The sequence below is a fragment of the Neodiprion virginianus genome, chromosome 6, assembly GCF_021901495.1.
Source record: "Neodiprion virginianus isolate iyNeoVirg1 chromosome 6, iyNeoVirg1.1, whole genome shotgun sequence".
Lineage (NCBI taxonomy): Eukaryota > Metazoa > Arthropoda > Insecta > Hymenoptera > Diprionidae > Neodiprion > Neodiprion virginianus.
In genome coordinates, this window is record NC_060882.1 from 21,192,237 (window position 1) to 21,217,865 (window position 25,629).

A 25,629-nucleotide genomic window follows, 5' to 3' on the forward strand; every position below is an offset into this window, starting at 1 on the left:
AACTATCAATGATCCCCAACGATTAGAGAACAAAAATAAGGGTGTCAAGGAATTGCATTGAGGTGTTATTTTTTGTTCAGAGGAACTGGGTTATTAGAAACCAGTATGTTCTTTAATACTTATGTGTGTTTAAATAAAGACTATAAAATGAAAATTCAGTCAGTTTACAGCTAAGAGAGGGCCTCTATCACTTTTTATTTAATCCGCTATAATTTCAAAATTTCGCGACAGTACTTTATAAACAACGCAATTATAACTTCTTTTTTTATTAAACTATGGATAAAATTCAAGTAATAATGGACTGCTATTATTACGGATTTAGTATTTATTTAGAATATTTACAACAGTTTGTAACATCCACATACAAAACGACGCGTATAGACAGATTTCTAAGATATAATAATTATATACGGTTAGGTAGCATTTTTATCATTTATGCAGTGTAGTTCTATTTGTGTATTATCTGACTTGCATGTAGTAACAAAGTAACTTTCACCTTATATAATCTTCTTGCATCGGGCAGATATTTAATTTTTGTATTTATAATATTGCGGGTATTGATCGGGCTGACGCATCTTTAAATATTAACAGCGTATCATCATTTTACTCTTTAATTTTCAATTTGTTTCTATATTGTATTAGGTAGGAGTAGTTGTTTTCTATATCCACAATACTGATCCGAACAACAAGATATCTGTTAAAACGCGATGAAAAATTTTTTGTACCCATGAAATTAGAAATTAGAGACAGTGGGACAAATAATAATGTCCCGTGACGTGCATGGGTGGGTAATAACTGTGAGTTATTGTCATTTCGAAGCCATTCCTCTCTGTTTTATCTGAGATTTGATAATACTCCAATCTTTATTGTATATGCATATCCGTTTATACTCCGTGCATCTACTCGTGTAATTCATACACAGAGAGAATGGGAAGATAGTTAATTAGTCTAAATATCATTTTCATTTATGATACGTAATCCGTATAATATACGTACACCTAATGGAGTTATTTGCGATTTTTCTTAAAGTTGTAGTGCGGTAATTCGGTCGCCAATAAAATACTCACATTCTTGGTATGGGAAAGAGACTCCTCGCTTAATTTTATAACGCCTTTACAAGTTAAAAAGAAAACAGAACACATATTCCGAAATCAACAATGACGTAGACAGATGAAATGAATTGTCCTGTTTCTTCATCGTTCGATTTAATTGTTCGTAACTTAAATTGTCGGCGAAATTATCGGCCTAAGAGGTAGAAGAAAACACGCTAATTACCCCACACCGAATACGTAAATATTTGAACGTGTGTTTAATCGATTTTCTTCTGTTATAAATTTCATGTCATTATGAGGTATTATTTAATTGAATTCATGGTGAGCGTAGGTACGTATACTGTATGTAGGTAAAATTTATAAAGCACGTTAAATATCGATATACTTGTATTGATTAACCATAGCATTTTTATAGATTGCAAAAATATCGGAAGTCTGATAAAAATAATTTCGAGCTCAGAAAGGGTTTATTTATTGATTTTTTTTCTTTTTAAATTAATATCACAAATTGAATTAGAAATGATCACGATTTGCGTGATGAGTAACGACGGTACTGTACTATATATTCGAGTAGTGAATCATTTTTTGTTTCAACAATTAATTGATATGACAATCAACATTCAAAATCACAACAATGTTATAGTGTTTATTATTCATTGGTTATTAATATATTGATTTTCAAAGCGTCTGCAATTTTATATGTTCAGCCAATGGGGTATTTAGTGACATGGTAGTAGTAGTAGTAGTAGTAGTAGTAGTAGTAATAGTAGTAGTGGTAGTAGTGGTAGTAGTAGTAGTAGTAATATGGTACGATGTATTAAACGCTAGACAAAAAATTCACGTTCAAGACCCTTAAAGATTATTACACCTTTATTATTTTGTGCTATAAATTACATAATTCAATTACTTTTTGGTCTGACGTAATAAAATATGAAATTGTTTTATTTATAAAGGTATGTTTTTGTAATTTTTTTAACTTTTTTGTTTTTTAATTAATTTTCATTCAAATAATTACGTAGGTAAATGATAGTAATTTTTTCTGAAATATATTAAATTAATTAGGTACATTTACGGTAATTGAAGGCATAATATGTACAGTTCGATCAAGATTATAGAGATGTACAATTAACTAGAAGCCAACTCGTACTTCATGATTTACATCTGTTGCGAGCAGTTATAAATCCTCTACATTTTACTGACGCAATCACGATTCGGGTGTCTGATTTGCTTTAGTTATTAAGGATGGTATATTCAATATTTCGTTCATGGGTACATCTCGACATCGTTTATTTATTTTACCTCAATATGTGCGGGTATATATGCTATATTTTTTTTTTCATTTGTTTCTGTTTTAAATAGTCGTCATACTTGATTAAAGCCTATTTTCTTTTTTAATTTTAACACTAAGCTGGGGGCAAAAATTTTACTGACTTCCGGTTAACGATTAACAATGCCAAAGGCAATATCACTATAATGCATTCGAAAGTAACGGGAAACCATCAGTTAATACACCCAGCTCTATAACTAACATTACAGCAGTTAAAAGTTATAAATGGAAATAGAAAGATATCAATTTATCAAATTCTATTCGGGAGACTTTATACTACTACTCGTTATTTATCGCTATTGAGAATTTTTCATACAGTTTTGAAACTCATCCAGGAATAAATATCGAGCTGCAGCAAAAACCTCACTAAATTCACGTTTATACGCATTCATTCAATAATATTAATATTAATAATAATAATAATAATAATAATAATAATAATAATAATAATAATAATAATCAATTATAAATGGTAGTTCTTTTTCAGCGCACACGGAATACTGGTATACATATTTAATAACGGTCGATAGAGCCAACCTTATTGTAAAAGAAAATTGGGTTATACGAGAGATACAAATATACATACGTGTATATATCACTTAGCAAAGAAATAATTATTTCGTTAGACTCGTATCAATATTTGTAATAAATAGTTTCTTTTTCCACATAATTATTAACATTAGTTTAAAAATAATATGCCCATATTTGGTACCTGAGGGTACTTGAAGATTCTTACGAACTTACTTTATTATTAATGGGGCGAACACAATTAAATTTTCAACGATTCACTTCTCAGATTGATCATACACCGATTCAGGAATCAATTACATACGCGTATAGAAACATCTTCACGAAAATAAAGGATTCAGATGCGTGTTCACTTGTTCAACCATTTGTCAAAATTTGAACAATTTTACCTTGCTCCTCCCAACACCGAGTGATGTGAATCAATAAATTACTTGACATTTTCAGATGGAAATATTGTTTTTGCATCTCACGTAATCGTTCTACTGCGTAAGAAGATGCGCCATGGATTAGCAATAAATTTTGACCGTAGAATAGGTACAACAGAAATAAGCTCAAACCCAGTCCTGAACTTGAAATATATGTTTTTATAAGTGACTTCTTAGAATGAAAACGAGGCATGTGCGTTCAGTAGATGATGATAAGAACGCAAGAACACCAACGGAAGTAAAACCTTTCACGTCGTTTATAGGTAGCACTTGAAGTGTGAAAGTGTCAATTGTACTATTACGTACGAATATTTGAGTTGATACAACAAAAATTCATTTTTCATATTCTAAGTCTAGAATAATAGTTATAAATATTATACACTGCCATCAAAGTTATATTAACTTAGATTTTCTATTCTCGCAATGTAATAAGTATATACTTTTTCTTCTATCTTTTAATCAATTTTTCTCTTAGTTTTATTTATTTAAAAATGTTCTGCACTCAGTCCAATTGATTGTTCTACTAAATCCCCATTATACTCCATCAGTCGCAATACTCTATAACCTAAAAATTTATTTGAAATTCGGCATCAATTCTATTACGCTCATCTTTCAAGATTACAGTTCTAATTTTTGCAATTATTTTCCAATCAATAAATGAAAATGAATCGTTTCTATTCATAATATCAATTTCGAGCTCTATTATCATCAACGATAGAGTTTAAAACGCGGATTGGAAAAATTACTGTAAATTACGGGATATTTTCATCTCAAGATGAATAACGAAACGGATAATTTTTCTTTGTCGAAAGTTGGCTTGACCGTATCGCAGCAACGAACAGACCTCCAATATATGTTGGTTATTTTTGAGTACTGGAAGTAGTGGGATATACAAATGCTGACGCAAAAGAAGAGGAGAAAGAAAAAACTAAGAGCGGGACAGAGCGAAAAGAACACCCCAGATACCCGTTGACCCGCGAAAAAATTGTTCACCATTTAAAATGGTCTTTAAATTGATGTAAAAAAAACTCACTTCGTGATGGCATCTAGAATTGTTGAAAACTGTACACTTCTATACTGGATAATCAGGAACAGCACTTTCCACTCAGCTCTCAGTAACGCGTTACCTAAATATACGTTTTCCTCCGGAATTGTTTGTTAGACCCTGTGAGTCGAGGAACAGGACGAAAGGGTTTGGTTACAGGTTGGGCCTTACACAATAATACAATTAAATAGCTATAGATTAGTCAGAATCCTCTTCAACGGTCGACGGCAGCATTGCCAGGTGCTGTGGACTCAGCATACCGCGAGATAACGCGTACTCCGCGAGTGCTCTGTGACAAAATACGTACTGGTCAGGCATTTGGATGCTGTACGCTCTTTGGGCTCGGATTTTTTCGACCGTCCCCCGGACATCAACTGTCCCCGTGTCTTCGAGACGCGATATACAAATGTCCAGGGTGCAAAAGGTCCCTGAAATAATTTGTATTGGAATTAATTCACTCATTTCCATTGAAACGGCAGGCAGAAAGTACCAAATAATTTCAAAATTTACCTGTCCTTCCAATGCCCGCACTGCAATGAACTACTATCGGAGGTCCTCGAGGATGGCCTGCCCAAGTGTCACCTCGACTAGCAAGAAGTTTGCTCTGTTGTTGTCTGACTAATGATAAAAACTGTAGCAAGGCTTTCGCCGATTGTGGTACACCGTAATCTGGCCAGGCTGTATACAGCATATGACACACTTCCCTGGTTTCGTCCGTCTGGAGGAATTTTAGAAAAATTTGTATAATATTTTTTCAGAGCACAGCTTAGAGACATGAAAGGTTTGGGGAAACGGTATTATCCATATCTAATTATTAGTTTCGAGATACGCAACGATTACCATGAAAAATGAAGTTAGTAAAATTGGTTTGAGAGATTGTAAATTTTTTTTAAACAACATTCCCGCTTTTCATACGATAAGGGTTCTGTTTTTTGAAGCTCTACAATCAGAACAACGTAATTTTGCTGAAATAAATACTGGACGTCACCGAATCTATATTTTCTCCGATTTGTCAAAGTAAACTGATATTGGTTCTATCACTGGCAATTGAATCCTTTATCCGAAACATCGTAACGTACCGTATTAAGAGTTTCTGGTCTGCCGTAAGCTCTTCAAGTGCTTAAACTCGCCAACACGAGAGACACGATATTATTTCGACGGTAGTCCGAGATAGAAAGAACCTTTGACATTTCCGTTGAAGTAAACATTCATTTCTTTCATAAAAATCTTGTCACTAAATAATTTTGGACCGAAAGTTCGCGTAACAAAAATCTAGAGGAACCGTTTGAGTTTGCAGATTACATACAAACGTGTTGCGGGGTATATTCGTTACCTTGTCATTGGTGAGGAGGAGCATGGATATCGTGTAGTCAGGATTCGTTTCAACTTCGAGAGTAGTGACTGTGTATCCTCCAGCCGAAACTTCGTCCCCGGGTTTGGGCCCCCAGTATTGGGCGCATTTTGTACGCCCCCGTTCGACGACTCTGTCGAGGTGAAAACGAATTGAAAAATTAATAAGTGCGCAAATTGTCATGCAACTTGATTTAGCGACAAGAAAACGTGGGCGGGGGTTATTCTCGTGCCACGTTTTGCAAAAGTTAATTTGGCGACTTCGTCGAAACTACGCACATACATACACACAACACACGCACACACACACATACACACACACACGCGTATATACATAGCCGTTACCTATTTACGTTTGTTCTAAAAATAAGTATGTATTGACGCAGTACGGTCCTAGCTGATCGATTTGCGTACAGGTGGGGTTAAGGAAATTTTCCCCGGAACCAAATGGATATCACTTTACGAAGCTGTGCGAAAAATAGCGCTGCATGCGAGATTCGTGTGGGCGGACAGATTGTAAAAATATGTCACGCTACGTTGAACTTCTCGTTACTCAACCGAGACAACGCGGAGCAAACTGCAAACGATTTGTACAAACATACAAAGTTGATTAATGTCCACAAGCTTGCTGCAAGCATTCGCATGAATTGTTGCTACTGTACTCATTGTCAGTAAAATTGCATCGAAAGAACGAACGAACGAAGCGTGCAGCATAAAATTTTGGAAAGAGTCCAAAAATTCGGCAGCGATCTACGTTATACGTATATATACATATGTGCATGTTTATCCTGTGTAGGCGAAATTTATTCCTGCACATATCGACGATTCAAACACACTCACAAACAACAAAATGGAAACGATTCGATAAAAAGATCGGCTGAATTTTTTCGCTTGCGTAACGCAATGAATCAATGAATTTCTGTCAACGTTTTTTATTATAATGTGCTCGTGATCGTTTCATGTAAAATTTTATGAAGACAAATCCACTCACCTCGTAGTCATAACGACGACAAGGCTTTGCTGCTCCCAAACCATCCTCCAAAAATCACCGCATGTCTTTGGTAATGGACCCTGGGTGCTTATGAAAGCATTTTTCTGTTTGTAACCGTCGACGAAATTCGCGTTTATGTAATCCGAAGATGGATCATTTTCCACTTCCGACAGACTCACTCTGCTGTGATCGTAGCACAAGACATCGGTGTACCTGTTCTTCGGCTGGTTCGCTCTGAGTCTGAAAAGTAGAAAATTCACATATAACTTCACGGCCAAGTATTTTTACGCGTAAATCATTCACAAGAAACGATTCGTCATGAAGAATTCTAGGAAATATTTCCAAGCTTCTCATGTCGTGAATTGAGAATCAGGTTTTTCTTCCCTCCTTCTTATCATCTTTACTTATGTTGCGGTTTCTGCGGTTCCCGGATCCCGCAAAAAACTTTCGTCAAACTTTCGACGGTTCATCACATAAGTTTCATCAAACCTATATTCTCCGTTCAGTGGCATCGTTTCTTTTTGTTTCTTTCTAAAACCACGAGAACTTTTGACAAGGTAGTTTTATTTTACATACGAAAATGCAATAACTGTGTGCACGGAGAGAATAATAAAGCAGATTTTTTTCAAAACTGCAAAAAAAAAACAGGGACACAACAGGTTTTTTTGATAAAATATGCTTCGTAAGAAGTTGAATTAACGTTAGAATTGGTGAATATCACTGCGTGCAGAGTAGAATTTACTAGATTTATAGTCAAAACTATTGTTGAAATGCGTATTTTTTACGAAAAATCTTGATGTGTGTCTCTCTTCCTGCAGTTTTGAGTAAAATCTATTCTATTTGTTTGAATTCATTAAACCCTTACAGTTCAGAAAATATTCGATAAATAAATACATAAAAATTCAATGTTTGATTTTTTGACAAAACAAGTGATCGGAAATTCGTCTTTTTGTAAGTTCCATTAAAAGTGAGCACACTGCAATTGAATGGCATTATAATGCAATACCTGAGTGAGTCGATCGACCGGTCTAAATCACAATTTGTCTCAGAAAACTACGAGAATTGAATTGATAGCTATTCCATAGTCGCGAAAGCACGAACGTGTTCGATTATGAAAATAGCCGTTAGTTCGAATAATTATCGCAGACGAAATGGTGTTTAATTACCAAAGAATTCGTTGAGAAGATTAATCTTAGCCTCACTCGTGTAAGAAGTGGACATAGATACAGCGTGACTCCGAAACGTTAAATCAACCCGTGCAGCATTAACGCAGGCATATAATAATCGCGTATCACGATAACGAAAGATGAACATCCGCTCGTAAATTGTTTACCGAGGATTGATTTCGAGAAGAACTCGATGACGCGCCGAGGATACGTAACCCAAGTTGACGCAATATCCTCTGACAATGAGATAACGTGAAGAATTCCAGCCGGTGCCTTGAACACTTGACGACAGTAATTCTGAGACGGTTAATATTTTCGACGAGTCGGTTACGTTGGCAACAAAGAATCAGCCCACAGCGCCACCGCCGGCCAACCGCAAAACAGGCTCAATCTTTGTAAACATAACACAATCCATAACCCTCAAATTTTGTATTTTTGTCCTACGTTCGACGGTCATAGATTATGTTACGTTTGCCTCAATCTTTGTAAGCGTGGAATTTTGTTTTTTTCAGTTAAATTCGACGTTCGTGGGTTACGTTACGTTTACAAAGATTAAGCCTGTTTCACGATTCACCGACGGTGGCGCTGCGGTCTGATTCCGCATATTGCCAACGTAACCGACTCGTTGAAAAAAATTAGCCGTTTCATTGTCAGAATCACTGCCGTCAAGTGTACAAGAAGGCGCCGAGACTGGAGACTAGGTATAGTCACTAACTTTGCATGATTAAAGGAGCCATCCGGCGGTCTCTGTCTGATCTCCATGTACTCGGAGACGAGTCCGACTTTCCCCCTGGTGTGCACAGCCTCGATAAGCTGCTCCATCGAGACGGCCTGAAGTGCAAGGTCACCGTGGAGACTGTCGTCGTCGCTGAAACCGGAACTGGCCGAAGACGGGGGTTGAACAGGCGAGGGCGCCTCGTCGCTTCCGGGCCAGTGATCGCCGTTCGTGTGCTCGTTCGAGGTCTCGATTTCGCTGTTGTTCGCGACGCCATTCTTCGCCTTTAGCTTCTCGTTAAGGGGACTGGTTGGACTACCGATCGGTCCGCCGTTGGAGTTCTGCTGCTGATTCTGGATCTTCAGCGTCGGGGGTAACGGGGCGACGACGCCGGGGGCAACCTGACGAGGAAAATTAGCAAGACGAGTTGAGGAGGTGCGGGTGTATAACAAGTATTATTCGAGTGGAGGGCCGAAAGAGTGCAGGGTGAATTTTGGGACTTAGTATCTCGACAATCCGTTACTCACAATGGATTATGATTTGTTTTGATCGAAAGTATATAGATCAAGCTTCGTTCACATTTTTTTGTCTATCGTAAGAACCAAGAAATAGGAATTAGACGCAGGCTTACAGACATTTTTATAACAGTACCGACAACCATTTCGTTCGGTGTCATAAGTTTTGCCCGCGATATCTCGAAAACGGCTCGACACTTCGAACCTGGGGACAGTATTTTTGGACAGTTTGTCTCCTTTCCTCACCGAGCGAAATGGTTGACGTTATTGTGAATAACGTTATTTCCTCTTGATTGATTCTAATGAGAAAGAAAAACAATAAGAAAATATGCGAACGGAGCTCGAACATACTTCTGAGTAGAACAAGGCTCGAACGAATCGATCGATTGGTTGTCGATGTATAAATTCCCGAGGTCCGCCCACTTCTTCAACCCTCTTGATTTCTTTACAATTTAAACGCGTAACGTGCGAATTATCACCTCGCAGAGTTCACCCCCGCCCCGGTTAGTCATTGACTTAAGGCAGTGAAGTAGCCACGCGTCATGCTGAACCTCCAAGGTGCCGCCCAGACGGCGGGAAAGAGATTCCCTGGGTATGTGAAGCGTCAGCTGTGGTATCGACACCGTGAAAACACGATCCCGGAGTTTTTCCCTGACGAAGAGTCGGAGGATTTTAAACGGCGCCTTGAACCAGAGCGGCGCTGTTACTATCAGTACCTTCTTCAGCTTAGCCGGATATCCTCCCTGAAAGCAGAGTAACCACATATATTAAAATTCTAGAAGGCGAGTCTCTCGCATGCCGGAAATGATCGATAAACTATCCGCGAGTTTGACACCTTGTTGTAAAAACCTTTATAGACATTGAAATGATTACAGAGGATCGATTCGCATGTTTCCTAATACTTGTCAAGAGGTACGAACACTTTTTCACGATACAGAGGTGACAGTCGATACGACGATAGGGCTTCACTTCCCCCGTCTAATTCGATTGAGCCCAAGTTTAGCCCGCCATTTTGAAGAGCGATTAGTTTTGGCAGTTTCTGCGGAAACACTAGAACCGCAACTGCTGCTGGAGACTAATTACAGCAGGGATGGTTAGGGAGGAAACTTGACCTTTCACTTCGCTTCAACCGCGTACTCTTCGTGACCCTGAATAGGAGGGCGTTAGATGAAGAGCTGCTCGTGCGCCGCTCCAGAGAGGACAGCTCTTTTCTTTCTGCTCACAATTCTTTTGTTATACTCTTTTTCGTTACACAACGTTTTCCGCATTTCTACCATTTTCACTCGTTCTGCCGTCCAAGAGGATCAGCTGATTAAGTTCATTTGATTAAATATGAAAAACACGGATGACTCGGTCGCGTCGTAGATTATTTACCAAAAACTCTCGAGAGATACGAATATTTTTCTATAGACGGTAGTCATTTATAAGTTGCCAGCAATGATATTTCACACTTTTGGTCAGAACTTATAAATTTTTTTCCGTTGAATATATGTAAAACAGAATATTATGTTCCAGGAAGATACAGAGTCTGACAGTACCTTGTGACAAACAAGAATTTCTGATATCAAAATTGTTATTTGTTAATATTGATGGAACTATCATTAGTCAACGACGATCAATAAACTGAAACAAGATCCAGAAACCAGCAAAACTTTCATTTATACGCTCGCGGATTTAATTTCGTTACCCTCAGAAGCGAAGTTTTCCTTTTACAAAAAGTAATTGCAACTTGATTTAATCTGTATTCACCCAATTTATCATGATTAACTAACACCGGGACTTTTAACACAGCTCTGACAATATTCAATGTAAGCGAAATAATTTTTTCAATAGAAAAGCTATTACATTAGCTTGACGTGTGTATTTTTCATTTCACTTTGATATGTGGAATAATTACGTTGATCCGTCGAATTTATATCCACCGAGGCAAAGGAAGTAAATAGAAATTGGACCATCGATTTTGTCGATGCGGTGAAGTATCGTTCGCAACAATATGTATTCAAAAGCTCTCGGAGGGTTGGATTGGAGTGAGCTTGATTCACGGTTCGTTTGATTAACGAGATCGATCGGGGCGTTTGTTTACAGATAGGTTTTTTCTTTGTTTTAAGCTCTTTACTTGTTTGTTACACAAAGTGGAAAAATAATTTACGATGTAGGTATAAATTACCATCAGGTACAACATATTCGCCCAATTTCTTCAAGTGTATTCAATCATCGGTAAATTGAAATGAAAGAAAAGTATTATAAATGAAAAAATAAATTGACGTAAAATCGAAACATGAACCAGCTAGCCCAAACCCTTCTTATCGGCTAGAATTTCGTTTCACTTTGTAAACGGAAACCCGTCTCTATAAATAATAAAGAAAATTGAGGCTTGTAAGATTGTACACATAAATGAACACTTTTTCCAATTTTCTCCGTCAAATACGGATTTTTTTTTTCACAAAAATTGTTTAACATCATGTGATTACGAAGAAGTCTCGTACGACGTTTTTGCTGACGATACAGCTACGCCCATTCATAGAAAATCCTTTCATCCTTTCAGAGAGCTTTTTCTACAGCGTGTAGCTTCAATTTTCTTTTCATAGATTCACCATATCGGATTAGCCGAGGATAGAGAACGACAAAAAAAAAAAAAATTATAGAGTTAAATTAAAAATTACATTCCCTTCTTTTACGAAGTTAAATAAATTGTGATACGAAATATAAAGTCTGATTATCAAGTCGAAAGGAGTTACAAGTTTTTTGAGTATCGGTTATTCATTTGATACGTTTCCAGGAAGATATACATATCTACTTTTTGAGTAATGGGTCACGACACGAGAGTGAAAGAATACTTATTAAAATTACAATACCAGATACAACGTGAAAATAAATTTCTTCACCTATAACCTGCAGAATACTTACTACATCTTACTATCCGTTTTGATTACCGCGATTCGTCATATATTTTATCGTACGTAGACTGCTGCGTTAACTTCACGTTAATGCAGAAGAATAAATTGATGTCGAAGCCTTATTTAACGGTGCAAAAAAAAAAGAAAAAAAAAGAAAAGAAAAAAAAGTACTTTAAACTAAACGAACGGAATAAAATAAATGAAAATATTTGGAGGCTAAAAAAAAGCATAGGTGAAAAACGTACGCGTCGCGTCCCCGTCGAGTACATACATACATATACACGAATGAATACATAGATAGACGGGGGTATATAAGGTCTCGCAAAGCGTAAACAGGTAGTTGGCCGAGTATTGATTCGGCCTGCAGCAGCGCAGGGGTGGATGGAAGGGAGGGGGTGGCTTAATGCCACAGGGGGTCACCTCCACCCCTCACCCCGCAGCTGAACTCGGGCTTTCCTCCACCCCCACCCCGCTCTCTCTCTCTTTTCCTCCCTCCAGAGATCGTTCCTCTTCCCGGCCGCGTTGACGCCGGCGCTTCGACCCCCGAAGCTTGGGTTCAGCAGTTTGTATAGGTATACATACATACATGTATATACATGTATATACATGTATTGTAGATGCATACACGCGTGTACGTATTTACGCTTATTTTCCATCCCTAAACAAAGTTGTTTACTCTTCGACATTACAGGCGGAGGAAGAAGGCCTCCTTCGCCACGGACCATGGATGCCCACGTAACGCGCCAGGATGTGTTACACGATGTATTTTGCGCACATTCAGTAGCGAGGATTGTTCGTCCCTGACTCGATGATGCATCGCAGGCTTACAGCCGAGCGGAGGAGTTAATTGAAGGAGAAAGAATTACGAAATCAGGATTACAGAGAGTAAAAAGGATTGCTCGAGTCAAGATTGAGTTGAATTTTGTTAATACGATGTCTCCGTGAGAGGTGTAAAAGAAATTATTCAACCTCAAATTCGAACGCATGGTATTAAGTAGATCACATGCCGCTCTCCCAATCTTTTCGTCAACAAACATTTGATCGTTTATCCGTATTTGAGGATATATGAATCAACATCTTCATTTGTGAATAGATTTTCCGTCATAATCGTCCTGAAGAAATTTTCAATAGCGTTGATACATGTTTTTTTTACACATATGTCACGCGTGAGTTTAATTATGTAAGTATAAAAATATAAGGATTTTCCCGTACCTATTATACGACAACCAAGATTTGCAATCAACTGCAAATGAGGAGCTAAGAAATAATTTCATCTTGTTAGTTACGTGCGATTAGTCGCATCCGGTAAAATTGTACGATTTTGGTATTTACAGAAGAGAGAGAGAGAGCGAAAAAACAATGATTCAACGTATTTGTTTCCCTCCATTAGGAAGATACGATTTCAACTAAAAGATTATACATTCAAAGTTGATACAGAGGTGCATGGAAATATAGTGTTTGCACCGTAGCGTATATAAATCACGGTACGTTTTCCTTAAAAATATATTTTCGGAGATATTACGCCTAGCGATAAATTCTCGACACGTTATTCCTCGACGTTAAAATCCTCCCCGAATCGCCGCTGACGCAGGAAGCCCGAAGCCCGAAGCTTAAGCTCGAAGCCTCAGTCGCAGGGGTTTCTTTTCTCTTCCTCGGTATTAATAGATCGGCAGGTGTTGCGGCGAATGTGATCGAGAGAGGGTCGCGTCGTCGTGAAACAGACATTGGGGATGATAGAAAAGAATTTGAGGAGGATTTGGGGGGCAGCAGTTGCCCGGGATATGGAATTCGGTAGTTCGCCGGGTTTTCAAGAGCGCGATAAATTTCAACGGCTAGTCCTCGTAATGGGAAAAGTTACATCGTGCCACCGTCGGCGAACTCAATTTTCAACGAGGAAAAATAATCCTTTCGCGTAACAGCGGAATAGTACGATCGACGAATTTTTTTCGCATATTGCCGACAATCGATGATCGTAGGATGAAAGTGAAAATTGAAACGAAAAATTAAGTAGATATGAAATTGAAATTTGCATCCGAGGTTGGGGGCGAGGTTCAAGTTTCGAAATGGAATGTATGTGAAAACGCCTAATTCCGAAATATTTGGTGGCGAAGCTTGGAGTAAAGAAATCAAAATTTTTATCGGAAACCCGACGGCTCAAAGTTCCGAAATCCGAGATTCAAGTTACGATAGAGCAACGTTTCAGAAAGTGAAGTTCCGTTAGAGAAAAATTCCGAGAAATAAAGTTTCGATAGAGTAAAATGCCGAAAGTCAAAATATACTCACGTAGCGTAGTTTGGTCAACGAGTGGGTGTAGAAAAACAGAAAAACCGAAAATCAGAATGACCAGAAATTTCACAAAACTAGAAATTCACACAACTAAAAATCTTCGATGTTTCAGATTTTTGAATTTTCTCATTTTTGCATCTTCGGAACTTTAAGCTTTGATGTTTCGTCAAAGTTTTATTTCTGTACTGTAAGTTTCATCACCCAAAAAATTCGGAATTTGGCGCTTTCGGAACTTTTCGTGATCGAAATTTACGCACAGGCGTCGATTCACAGTAAACTTCGAATAATAAAGAAATAACGACAAGCGTCTTATATATATATTGTTATAATAAGCGTTATGCTGTTGCATGGTGCATGGTGCACGATGCTTCGCGATGCATAAGGAAAGTTTTTTCAACCGTAATTAATACGTGCCTGTATTTACCGCTTTCGCGTACCTGTAACGTTGGTACACCTAACATAGGTGGGTATACGGTGTATGCGTGTGCAATGGCAGTTGGTATTATAGCTACGTTATACGTACAATCGTGCCGGAAGAAGAAGCGTGCACAGTGGGACCGTTAATATGCCTTCGCCTCTGCTGACAAAGAGAGACAGAGGGAAAAAAATCACCGGTAAAATGTAGGTCGATTTTTTCACCAAAAGTTGCACCTTGACTATAAAGTATAGTACGCTTCTCGTTGATCCCAAGTTGACAAGGACCAAGTATAATAATTAGGGACCGCATAAATATGTATCCAAAAATACAAGACGTGTAAATATGATATAGATTTAGAAAAATAAAATATGGAAAATAGAAACTGAATTTTCTGGCGTCAAACTTCATACTTTATGCTGAGGAACAAATAATGAATGAAAATGATTTGAGTAAAAAATGTGTGTTTAAATAATAATCCGGGCTCGGATAATAATTTGAGACAAATGGTGAAATGAGATCAATCTCGAAATTGAACCTTCATCGTCCGGTTCTTTGCTAATATCGTTTCGACTGATGTTATATCGCATATTTGGTAAAAACTTTTCCAAGTATGTAGTTCGGACTTGTATTTTTGCTGTTTGCCCCGTATGGATGAGTCGCCATTCGTCTTTCGCGTCAAGTTTCGACTAGCTAGACTTACTGATTTTTCTCGTTAAGAGTGCTAATTTGAATAATGAATAAACACCGCTTTATCATTAATTCTGAACTAAATTTTTACCCTCACCCTTTAAACATTAAAGACCAATGTAACAGGAGAATTTCAAACCACGTACTGGTAATGAATCGAATAGTTAGAATTACTTTTTCCGTGTACCATTTTCTCCTTCTTAGCTATCATCTGACCAGATCGTATACCGCGAATGCGTCGCAGCGATTTTTCATACACTGACAGACACATTGACATCAATGTTTTTAAAACGACGTATCTGTGCGTCAGCATATCGGAATAGAATAATCAGACGTGCGCGGTGTCGTCGTCTCATGAATGAACGACGACGCAGTTATGGCCTAAGAATTGAAATTTTATGTTAATCATTACCAGATTCTTCTCAGAAACTAGCGTAAGCAAGAAACTTCTCAAATCACTGCGTATATATGTTTTCTAAGGCTGATTTCTTCGCAATAAATTAGCAAATGCATATGAACAAATTATTTGATATACGCATATATGTATTGAAATTCTTACCGCGTAGGTATGACAAAGTTGAAAAAAAAAAGAAACATAAAAGTATCGTTAGATTCTTAATTTTCTTTGAACTGATCCGAATATTTTCGTTATTTTAATTATTACCAATGTTACTATTTTATTCTTCGTTTCGTGACAAGAAGTTACAAAGTAATAAAAACCGCCGTTCCGCTATATTTCGCCGATTCAATTAAATTTCAAATGCTTCAAACAAATCTCTCTTATATACTGCTGCGTCATAAATTGATAGAAGTCGTCTCTCTGTAGTTACCTGGAAATCTATACACATACATAAACATATACATGAAGCGTATAATTTATAAACACAGTTCAATGATGCAGAAATCGTTCCAAGAATCGGTATATATATGTAAACAAATTGAAAACAATTCAATTTATAGCTTATTATCTTACATAACGTTGCGGACGGAATACATATCGTTGGGAAAACAATTGAGAAAAAGATATTCCTCGACGATCGCTGTTCGAAAACAAATTGAAATCCTACGTGCGCGTGCGAGAATATTTTGTTCACAAAGTCAACTATTCACCGTATCATATATATGCATAAAATACTCATTGTTGTACAGAATAATGTGTAACGGAAACTTCGACATCGTCGAAAATCTCGCAAGACGTTGATGCGTATCATCAAAGATTCGGCGAAATGAAAAACTGGAAAATCTGCACATTCCGCTCGAATTATACGGTACCTTGATTGCAGATTTACGATTCTAGAAATTGTTCTTCTTTCCACGATATAATACAAGTATACCGATTAGAGAAAAGATTACACCTATTTACTGTGGGTTTTCTCAAGAAAATATATCAAAGTCGGAACATTCTTGGAGTAAATTTTCATCTGAAATCGCGCAGGGAAAATTCCTACGGCGATATGACGTCGTAAAAGAAATTACACCGACGCTTTCGGACGGTGTTGAAATATCGAGACAAGAGAGATAACTTGAAGAATATATCTATATTATATAATGTAATATATAAGTAAAAATTGAAACGGATAAGGAGGATAAATAAAAAATTCCTTACAAGTTGCGATATCGAGCAAAATATGGTTATTCGATGCCTTTGATAGAAGGAAATTATTATTATTGCTATTGTTGTCATTATTTTATCCATCTTTTCGCTACAAATATTTATATCCATATATACATATATGTATATACCTATACAAGCGAAACTGCGAAGGTCTCTGGTATTTTCTATGATGCAGGGCAAAAAAGTGAAAGAATGTTAGCAGGCCATATAAGTATATGTACTATACACAATGTATATGTAAGAATACGTGCAAAACGCGACGCCAGCGTGATGACATAGAGTACAAGGAACCCGCATTTAACACAGTTTATTACAACTGTTATTCATATTTATGGAGGCACGAGAAAGCTGCCGAGATAAAGCTGAAAGCTCTCCGCTACGGTGTGACGGTGAAATGAAAACAAGACAAAAAAAAAAGGAAGGTGTGAAATAATTCTGGAATTATTTCCTCACAAAACTGGCAGAATATGTAATACGTAGTAGTATGAATAAATGAAAAATTGCCGGTTACTACCTGCAACATTAAATTATATTATTCACTTGTGGAAATGGGTAGGCCATTTTTGCATTTTATTAGTATCAGATAGGTACGTGCATGCAGAGAGTTAAGGTACACCGATTAAAATTTATACAACGTAGCAAATTTTCTTTTATAAGCAACCGTAAAAGTCACTAGAGTATTTTTATTGTTGTCGTTAACAACGATTTACAACTCTTGAGAAATAAATAACAGCTTTAAAATTGTCACGTACGCAAGTATAACGTTTCACGAAGGCAATACTTTAACTTCGTCTCGTATTTAAATTTTTGGATTTTTTCTCTTTTGTTTCATCCCCCAATTTCGACTTTCTCGATTAACACAACGCTGAATCGATGACGGTGCAATGTTTTTTTTTTAAATCTTTTATTCTTTCTGCCTGACATTTTTCTTAACGGAAAATTCACTGGTTACAAGTTGTGATTTTTTTCCAACACTCATAAACACCGCGAGAATAACAGCGAGCGTTAAGCTTGAGTGTCCGTGTAAAAATAATTGCGATATAAAAAAATAAAATCCATAACCATTCTCCCGCGAGACTTATTTTCTTATCACTGCTTCTCCATTGATCCCGGTAAATTTTCCATTCCATTCCATTCCATTCTATTCAAAGTTCATCGTCTATTATATGGGACGATTATCTCTGCGTATATATATATATGTATACATAGGTACGTGCCTACCATGGAAACCCTGCACAATGCTAAAAGTTGGGAAACGGTCGAGTATAATAATAGTTTGGATTTTCGCTGAAGCTTGACAACCCTTCAGCGGCGATAGACCGAGGTTTTCATTTGCTTGTGCAAACGCGGGCTGTAGAAGGTAGGCGAATAGACGTCTGGTCGAATGGTCAAAGGAGCCAATTATGAACGGAGCGAGAGCCAGCCGGCCGGAGAAGGACGGACAAGTGCAAACATACGTGAATATCGCCGAGATGCAGTTGTCGCGGTGGAAGTAGTGCAAGGTATGAAATGTATGAAGAAATAAGATGGAACGGCTGCACGGTATTTACAATTAGATCTACGTGATAAGGTTCCGTCGAAGGTGCAGTAAAGATTAAGAATGGAAGTAAGAAAATGTAGAATCACGAGGGAAAAGAAGAAAGAAAGATGAAAAGACACGTGGTTAAGGGAAGAAAAAGAAAATGGCACGAATGTATATATTATATATTGCATATCTATCAAGTTTGGCTTCAATTTTCCACGTGTGAAAGTTTTGTCACCGGGTGCAGCAGTGCAGTCGTCTGCTGCAATCTGCGACGCGCGTAACATTCGTGCATTACGGAGGCAGCAACGGATTAAATATGTCAGAATTCGAGCTGCAGAATACGTAATATGGAAGGGATGTTTCATCGAAGCGTTTTATGCGTCAATATCACTCGAAATCATTTTGTCATCCTCCAAATTCTTTTATAACCTCCGAAATCAGACTGAAATCATTGATACTGAAATAAAATTCTGCCTCTAGGTAATCATAAAGGTAATCATTGGTAGTCATGAGAAATCATTTAGGATTACAACATTACTCTTTGTAATATTGAGAAATCGCCTAACATAATGAAAATTTATTCGTCAAGTAATTTCTCGTAATCGCTTTATAAAATGTAAGTAATCGCGAAGTACGTCATCACGGTGTCAATTTTGTAATATGTATATCTATTTACACGATAAATCCATCGGGAGCGATTTAAGAACCAAATGACAAGTCAAAGTGAAACGTATAATATATTAAGTTTGGCACGTGGTCCATGTTCTGTATACGCCTTTCAAAATTCCTGGTCATCCACCGACAGGAACCGGACCTCGATTCAAGAACACCTACGGTAGAGAAAAGCGCCAGTTCTCAGGGTCATTTGCAACGCCCATAACTATTACAACACGTAATTATAATATGATGATGATATGTACCTGTATTCCTGGTAACGATTTTTGGGTCACAAAATGGGTTTTCCCCGCAGCAATAAAAAGTGCAGTGCCACGTATGTGTTTATAAATTTTTATACGCAAGTCTGTGGTTATGAAGGTATATAATTGACGAATAATGATTTCGAAGAAACGGAACGTCCGATTATTTTGTTTCTAGGTCGTAATAATAACTAGCGGCGTGATATGACTTACACACGTATCGATCCACATGTTTGTGTTTTTTTTATCAATAAATATGACAATTTATGTGTGAGAGGGAAATACGAAAAATCGTAGAAAAAAAAGGATTAAAACCTTAGCCTCATTTCCTCGAAAGCTGTTGATCACTGATTTTTGGCTCACAATCAACCCGATATTCGCAGATTCGTAAGAACATTAAATACCACAGAAACTGTGGGCAGGTACACGTATATACATGTATACACGTATAATACGACTTCACTAGCTATATATATATATATATGTGTGTGTGTGCGTGTGTACATGTATATATTACGTATAGATCGGAATGTCCAAGCAGGCTATTTTTGATGAAAAACAAGACAAACGGTGCGAACAAAGAGAGAAAAGAGATAAAGACAGATTCTGAAGCGGATGCTCCAGATGCTTACCGACTGCAAGGTGTGCTTTGACTCATGGAAACGCCGCGAAGAAATTTGTCTCTTCTAATAATAGAACCGGGATTCGTGACCTTTGATCTCGAAATGTTAAGGACGTCGCGGTCAAAGATTAGCGTCGTTATATCTATAGATACGGCAACGAATTGCGGGAGTTGATTCTTTTTTCTTGTTCTCTAAATAATCTTTTTTCTTCGCGCGGTTTTCCCCCCCGAAATTCCTTTGTCAAGACCCGCGAAACCGAGAAACTCGGGACGTGTATACTTTTAAGCGTGATTTTTAGGAAAGCAAACAAGCGTCGAGGCCCAATTTGAAGTGAAATTTCGATGCTTGAAAAAACGGGGACGCGATTGTAGTTATTTTCAGAAAGCAGACCGAATTATACGCTCACTCGGTTCGCAGCTTGTTCTCTTTTCTTTTTGTTTTCGCAAGTTGAAATTTCTCCGTTTTCAGAGAAAAAAGGGAGTTATCGCAATCACCTCGAAAATGAAAAGTTGAGTTTCCACTAAATCTCCGCGTTTTGAGATTTGCTTTAGAGAATATTTTTTCACACGTCGCGGATAATTGTACATCAAGCATTTTGCATGTGCTGTGATAATTTGTAACGATTATAATTTTGTACGGAGATGTAGTATGAATAATAATGAATATACTAGATTAGAACATGCGAAAAAAAGTTTTTTAATATCAAGTAACGTTGCGCTCGAAATATACTCGTGGATAGGTGTAATTGAATTTCTGCAAAATTGAATTATAGAATATGAAAAAGATGGCACAGCTGTTACGTACGCGGTGCTCTGGACGCTCGAAATAGATCAAAAGGGGCAGGATCGAATATTACCGTATAACGCGGTCCAAACTTTCCCCCGTAAAAACTTTGCGGCAGATTTCGTTTGAACTACGTTTTCACCAACGGCGCATTTCGTAAACTTCAATTCTTTGTATACCGTCTCGAGGTAAAAATTTACCAACGTAACTTGTCAAGAGAAACGAAACACTCGTGAGAAATTTTACCGAGGAATAAGACGCGTGTATGTATATTATTACTAAATTATTATTACACGCTCTGACGAGTTCCCTGAATTTAATATTAATCGTTGAAATTTTTTTCCACCCTTCTTTTTTCATCTTGCGTTTATGGTAAATTATCATAGTTGAGCCGGTGTAGGGATTTTTGCCTAATTAGATAAATCGGTTTTTACTTTTCTTTTTAATTCATGTTAAGAAAAATGAGAAAGCGCGTAAATTTTTCTTGTCAAGTGATCGAATCGTTTGAAAGATTGAAATTCTACCGTACGTTTTTAATATCGCGAGTTTGGGTCTAGTCTGCGAGATAGGATAGTAAAACGGCAGCCAAAGTGTGAAGCTTTTTACGGAAAATTCATTGCGCACGTACAAGAGGTACTCCGTATGAAAAACAAGAAACAAAAATAAATAAAAATGAAACACACGTATAATGACGATGAAAGAAAGAAATAAAGTAAAAAAAGGATGGAATCACGGAAACTGCGAAAGGATTACGTGTAATACGTACGTGTATACTTTACGTATACGCTCTTGGCTAACGAGATTAAGCTCCTCGCCTGTATTTATTACTCCTGCGGTGTCCCAGCAGCAAAGTTCAACCCCGACAACCTTTCGAGAATCGCGACGCTAAATTAACCCCAAGTTTTATGTGCTCGCGTATAAACAGCTAACGATAATCTTCTCTTCTCACACACGCGTGTGCCAAGAATCTGGCATAACGTGCAGGTATAACGTAAGGTATTTATAAGTAACGAATCACGTGACGCGTGAGAGCAGGAAACGTACGTTGATTCCAAGAATTGCGGAGCAACTTTTCCGACCTAAACAGGATCGCCGCCCTCTCGTGGTTCTCTCTCCTCTCTCCTCTCTCTCACTCTTAGATCCACGGAAATTGCGTTCGCAGACTGCTGTGACGTCACTCTGCGGCTACCACAATGACGTAGCGTTATATCGATCTGAGCTTCCCCGGCTTTCGGGGGCGGCTCTCATCTGGTTCACCCTCTCGGTATAAAACTCACTCACTTTTTTCACCCGGGATTTGCCGTTTCGTTCTTTCCAAGATTGTTATATCATTGCCTGGTGGCGGATTTTTTTCAAAAGCCCTCTCAACTTCTCTTATTACACAAATATACGTTGTATTTTTTTATTAAATCCGAGAAAACTCAATTCTGGGATATATTTAGAAAGGAAGTTTAGCACCGAGAAGCTTTAAGTGAAGAATTCATTAGGTAATTCCATGATAATCCGTTATCAGAATTACGTTATTGCTTGTAGATCAGGGCGAGTTAAATTTTACAGATTTGCTAGAAAAAAAAACGCCATCTTTTGAAATTCCAGAGATTATCGTCACTTTTTGATTTTTTTTTTTTAATGAAAAAGAAAAAAACAAAAAAGAAATACTCCCAACACTATCAAAGAGCTGGAATTTCACTCCAAAATTTATTCGTGTCTACATAACGAATTATCGGAAATTCTATATTATATATGTGATATTGAGACTGAAAAAACATTTCCAATGAAATTTCGGTTTGTAAAATCAACGTGTGGAACATTCACAATTAGTTATATGTGTAAATAAAGAAATTGTTGCGCTTAAATTAAAGGTCAAAGTTTGTTTAACAGTTGGAAGAAAAAAATGTGAAGACTCGTTGTATTGAGTTCCAATGAAAGTACGCGAAATTTTGCTTGCGCACAGAGTTCGATTCACGTTCAATATTACGGAAAATATGACTTAAAAAGTTCCAAACGGATATTGGATTGTTTCGATATACGTTGGCTTTCTTTTTCAAAGGTCGTGATCTAATAAAGCGAATCGAAGAACGAGTCTTTGTATTTTTTCTATAATTTGACCTCCGATTTGGAGCCGTTCTATAATTTTATAACATAGCGTTATCAAATTTCGCACGATTTTCCGAGACCCGGATAATTGCCACACAAAAAATTCGTACAACCGTTACATAAGACCGAGAATATTGTTGTCAAAAAGTCAGAAAAAGTAAGTGTTTTTGGAAAATGTCCAGCAACATGTTCGTTGCATCATATTTTACCGAGGTTACAAAAAAAAAAAAAGTTATGCAGGCCTAGTCCGATATACTGGAAATCGTTAGCCTCAAAACTGGGGCATCCGTTGCCAACGGCTGTTGAGCTTTCAAACTGTGTGTGTATGTGCTTTTTTCTCACGTTTCTTTTTCTTTCTCCCTTCTTTTTATCATTACGAGGCGCTTATTGCACCGGCATAGGCTTCGAGGGATATCCGTGACATGTATTTTCGACACATTATAAGTGAAAGGGAAGCGACGGTGAAAAAAGTAAGAAAATAAAACAAACGTAAAGGAAACATATATACGGAAGCACGAAAAGGTAACATGTAGGTGACCTGCATAAAAATGGCGCCTGATCTCTCGAATCGTTATATCATAGTCTATTCAATATAACACTGTCCGAGAATGAGGGGCAAAAAACCATAAATTCACTCGCAACTTACGTCGTTGGAGGGCAAAACTTGGGTGCATATATTGCGAATAAAAATTTATCCAAAAAACTTTTACCCCGTTGTACCATCAAATCCGCGTTATTGGAGCATACGTCCTTGTAACATCAAACACGCGATATCCGTGTCTATATAATATTGTTACCCGTTCTTCCCCCCATTATAATGATCTAGTATTCATCATAGATAAAAAAAAACATGTATCAGCTATCACGTGTTATAAAATGAGTAAGGTTGCCCGGGTCAACCAACATTACTTGTAAAAACAGACATGTTTCAGACTTTAAACCGATACGCGTTTTTTAATTTTTGCCGTTGGCTTGGTCACTTCTTCATCGCTCAACGAACCCTTATTTCATTTCCGTAAAACAAAAAGTGCTCCAATATACAATATATTATGATAATGAGAATTTCACACGTTACATTACACACACTCGTGTACTTCTGCATAATGCGTATGCATCAGGTATCGAATTTCTCAGCGAAAAGAAATTCCCCTCCCCTGAATAGATTATGCGAGAAATCCTGCCGTTAGGTTACGTTAGGTGTTCCATTCCGTTTCGACGTTGCCTTTTCAAAGGTTGTGACGTGCATCGAGCGACGGAAGGGAGTTGCTAGGTTACCCGTGGGATAACCACACGCTATCATCATCCCTGCAAGTCTTCGCGTTGGAAGAACGAGGGGTCCATCCTTCTTCTCTCTCCTCTCTCTTCTCTTTGTGCACCGCAGCAGTGCAGCTAACAGTTCCTTACACTCAACTTGAAACGAATAACCTATCCTAAACGAACCCCGCATAAAAACCAGGCACATCCTTACAAGTATTTAGCCGCTACTACGATAATGGTTATCGAAGTTAATCGCAAGACGTCACCCAACACAGGAATAGAATCTCCTGCTGAGCTGCGGTTGAGTAAAAGTTGCGTATGTACAGTTTTCGGTGTAAGAACGAAGCGTTGAAATATTTCATGCTGAGGAAGAACCGTTGATTAGCGATTTTGGAATTAGCCTGAAATTCAGTAAACCGTAACAAAATGAAACACAGTCATATTTCGAAATCTTAGTTCTTTCAACGTCACTGTAAAATTAAGAAAACAGCAACCTTATTCTCGTTACGATAACGTCGCTAACTTCAACCTCGTAAAAATTCGTTACAGGATATAAAAATCCTGCAAAAATCGTTGTCTGCACTGCGTGAACTATCAGCGATAAAATATTCATAATGTTCTCGTCAATTTATACCAATAAATTTCCTTTGATATAATCTTTTCTTCTTTTCATTTCTTTCCTCTAATTTTTCTCGTTCATTCTATAGCCAGTTTAACAACGCGAAATCGGATTTATTTGAAATAAGGAAAAACATCTCTTCAGTTTTATATAAAATGTATGAAAATTCATCTTTCTTTCACGTTCGACAAGCAATAACGTTTTGCTTAAAAATTCGAAAACTGCTATACGGCATCGAGCAGAAATAAAAATGTTTATATTATCACATGGTACAACAAATCGTTACTACGAAGATCAAGAAACGGCAGGACTCTCGGTCTAAAAGGTATGAATTTCCGTCTTTGAGACGGCAAAAAATGATGAAGAAAACCGGCCTAGACGCAGACTCATCTTACAACAACGTCTCCTTTATTATCCCTTTATGCATGCCCGCCCAGCCGCAAAACAACGTATGAATAGATCAAGCCTGCTTGCGCTAAAAGAAACATCCTGAGAATGGAATTGAAAGTGCTACTAGCACCTGGGTAACGGCTGCTGCACGACTGTACGACTCTAGTAAATTTTTTATGCCTCGTGTCTTTTTTTCGTCCGTTTCGTTTCGTTTCTTTTATCTTACCCTGTCTTTTTTTCCTACCGCCCACGCGCCACGCCGGTTTTTGCGACCCGATGTACCGCCGTATTTGTCGGACAATGAGTGGGACGAAGAGGAACTGTTCCTGCCGTTTTTCCAGGCCGGAAAACTTCCTCTGAATTATTCAATACAGCGATACAAAGCTGCTGAATGTCGCTTT

General features: G+C 37.6%; 1 protein-coding gene across 2 annotated transcripts in view; it reads right to left on the bottom strand.

Annotated features, from left to right (window-relative positions):
* Positions 1–307: 307 nt before the first annotated feature.
* LOC124307916 (tyrosine-protein phosphatase non-receptor type 9) overlaps positions 308–25,629 on the bottom strand; it is a 63,497-nt gene continuing 38,175 nt past the window's right edge. For both annotated transcript variants that reach the window (XM_046770099.1, XM_046770100.1), the window contains exons 5-10: positions 9,594–9,857; positions 8,600–9,000; positions 6,719–6,958; positions 5,711–5,861; positions 4,888–5,095; positions 308–4,805 (exon numbers count right to left, since the gene is read on the bottom strand). In XM_046770099.1, coding sequence (XP_046626055.1) covers positions 4,576–4,805; positions 4,888–5,095; positions 5,711–5,861; positions 6,719–6,958; positions 8,600–9,000; positions 9,594–9,857 — 1,494 coding nt within the window. In that variant the 3' untranslated portion in view covers positions 308–4,575. The remainder of the gene's footprint in view (positions 4,806–4,887; positions 5,096–5,710; positions 5,862–6,718; positions 6,959–8,599; positions 9,001–9,593; positions 9,858–25,629) is intronic.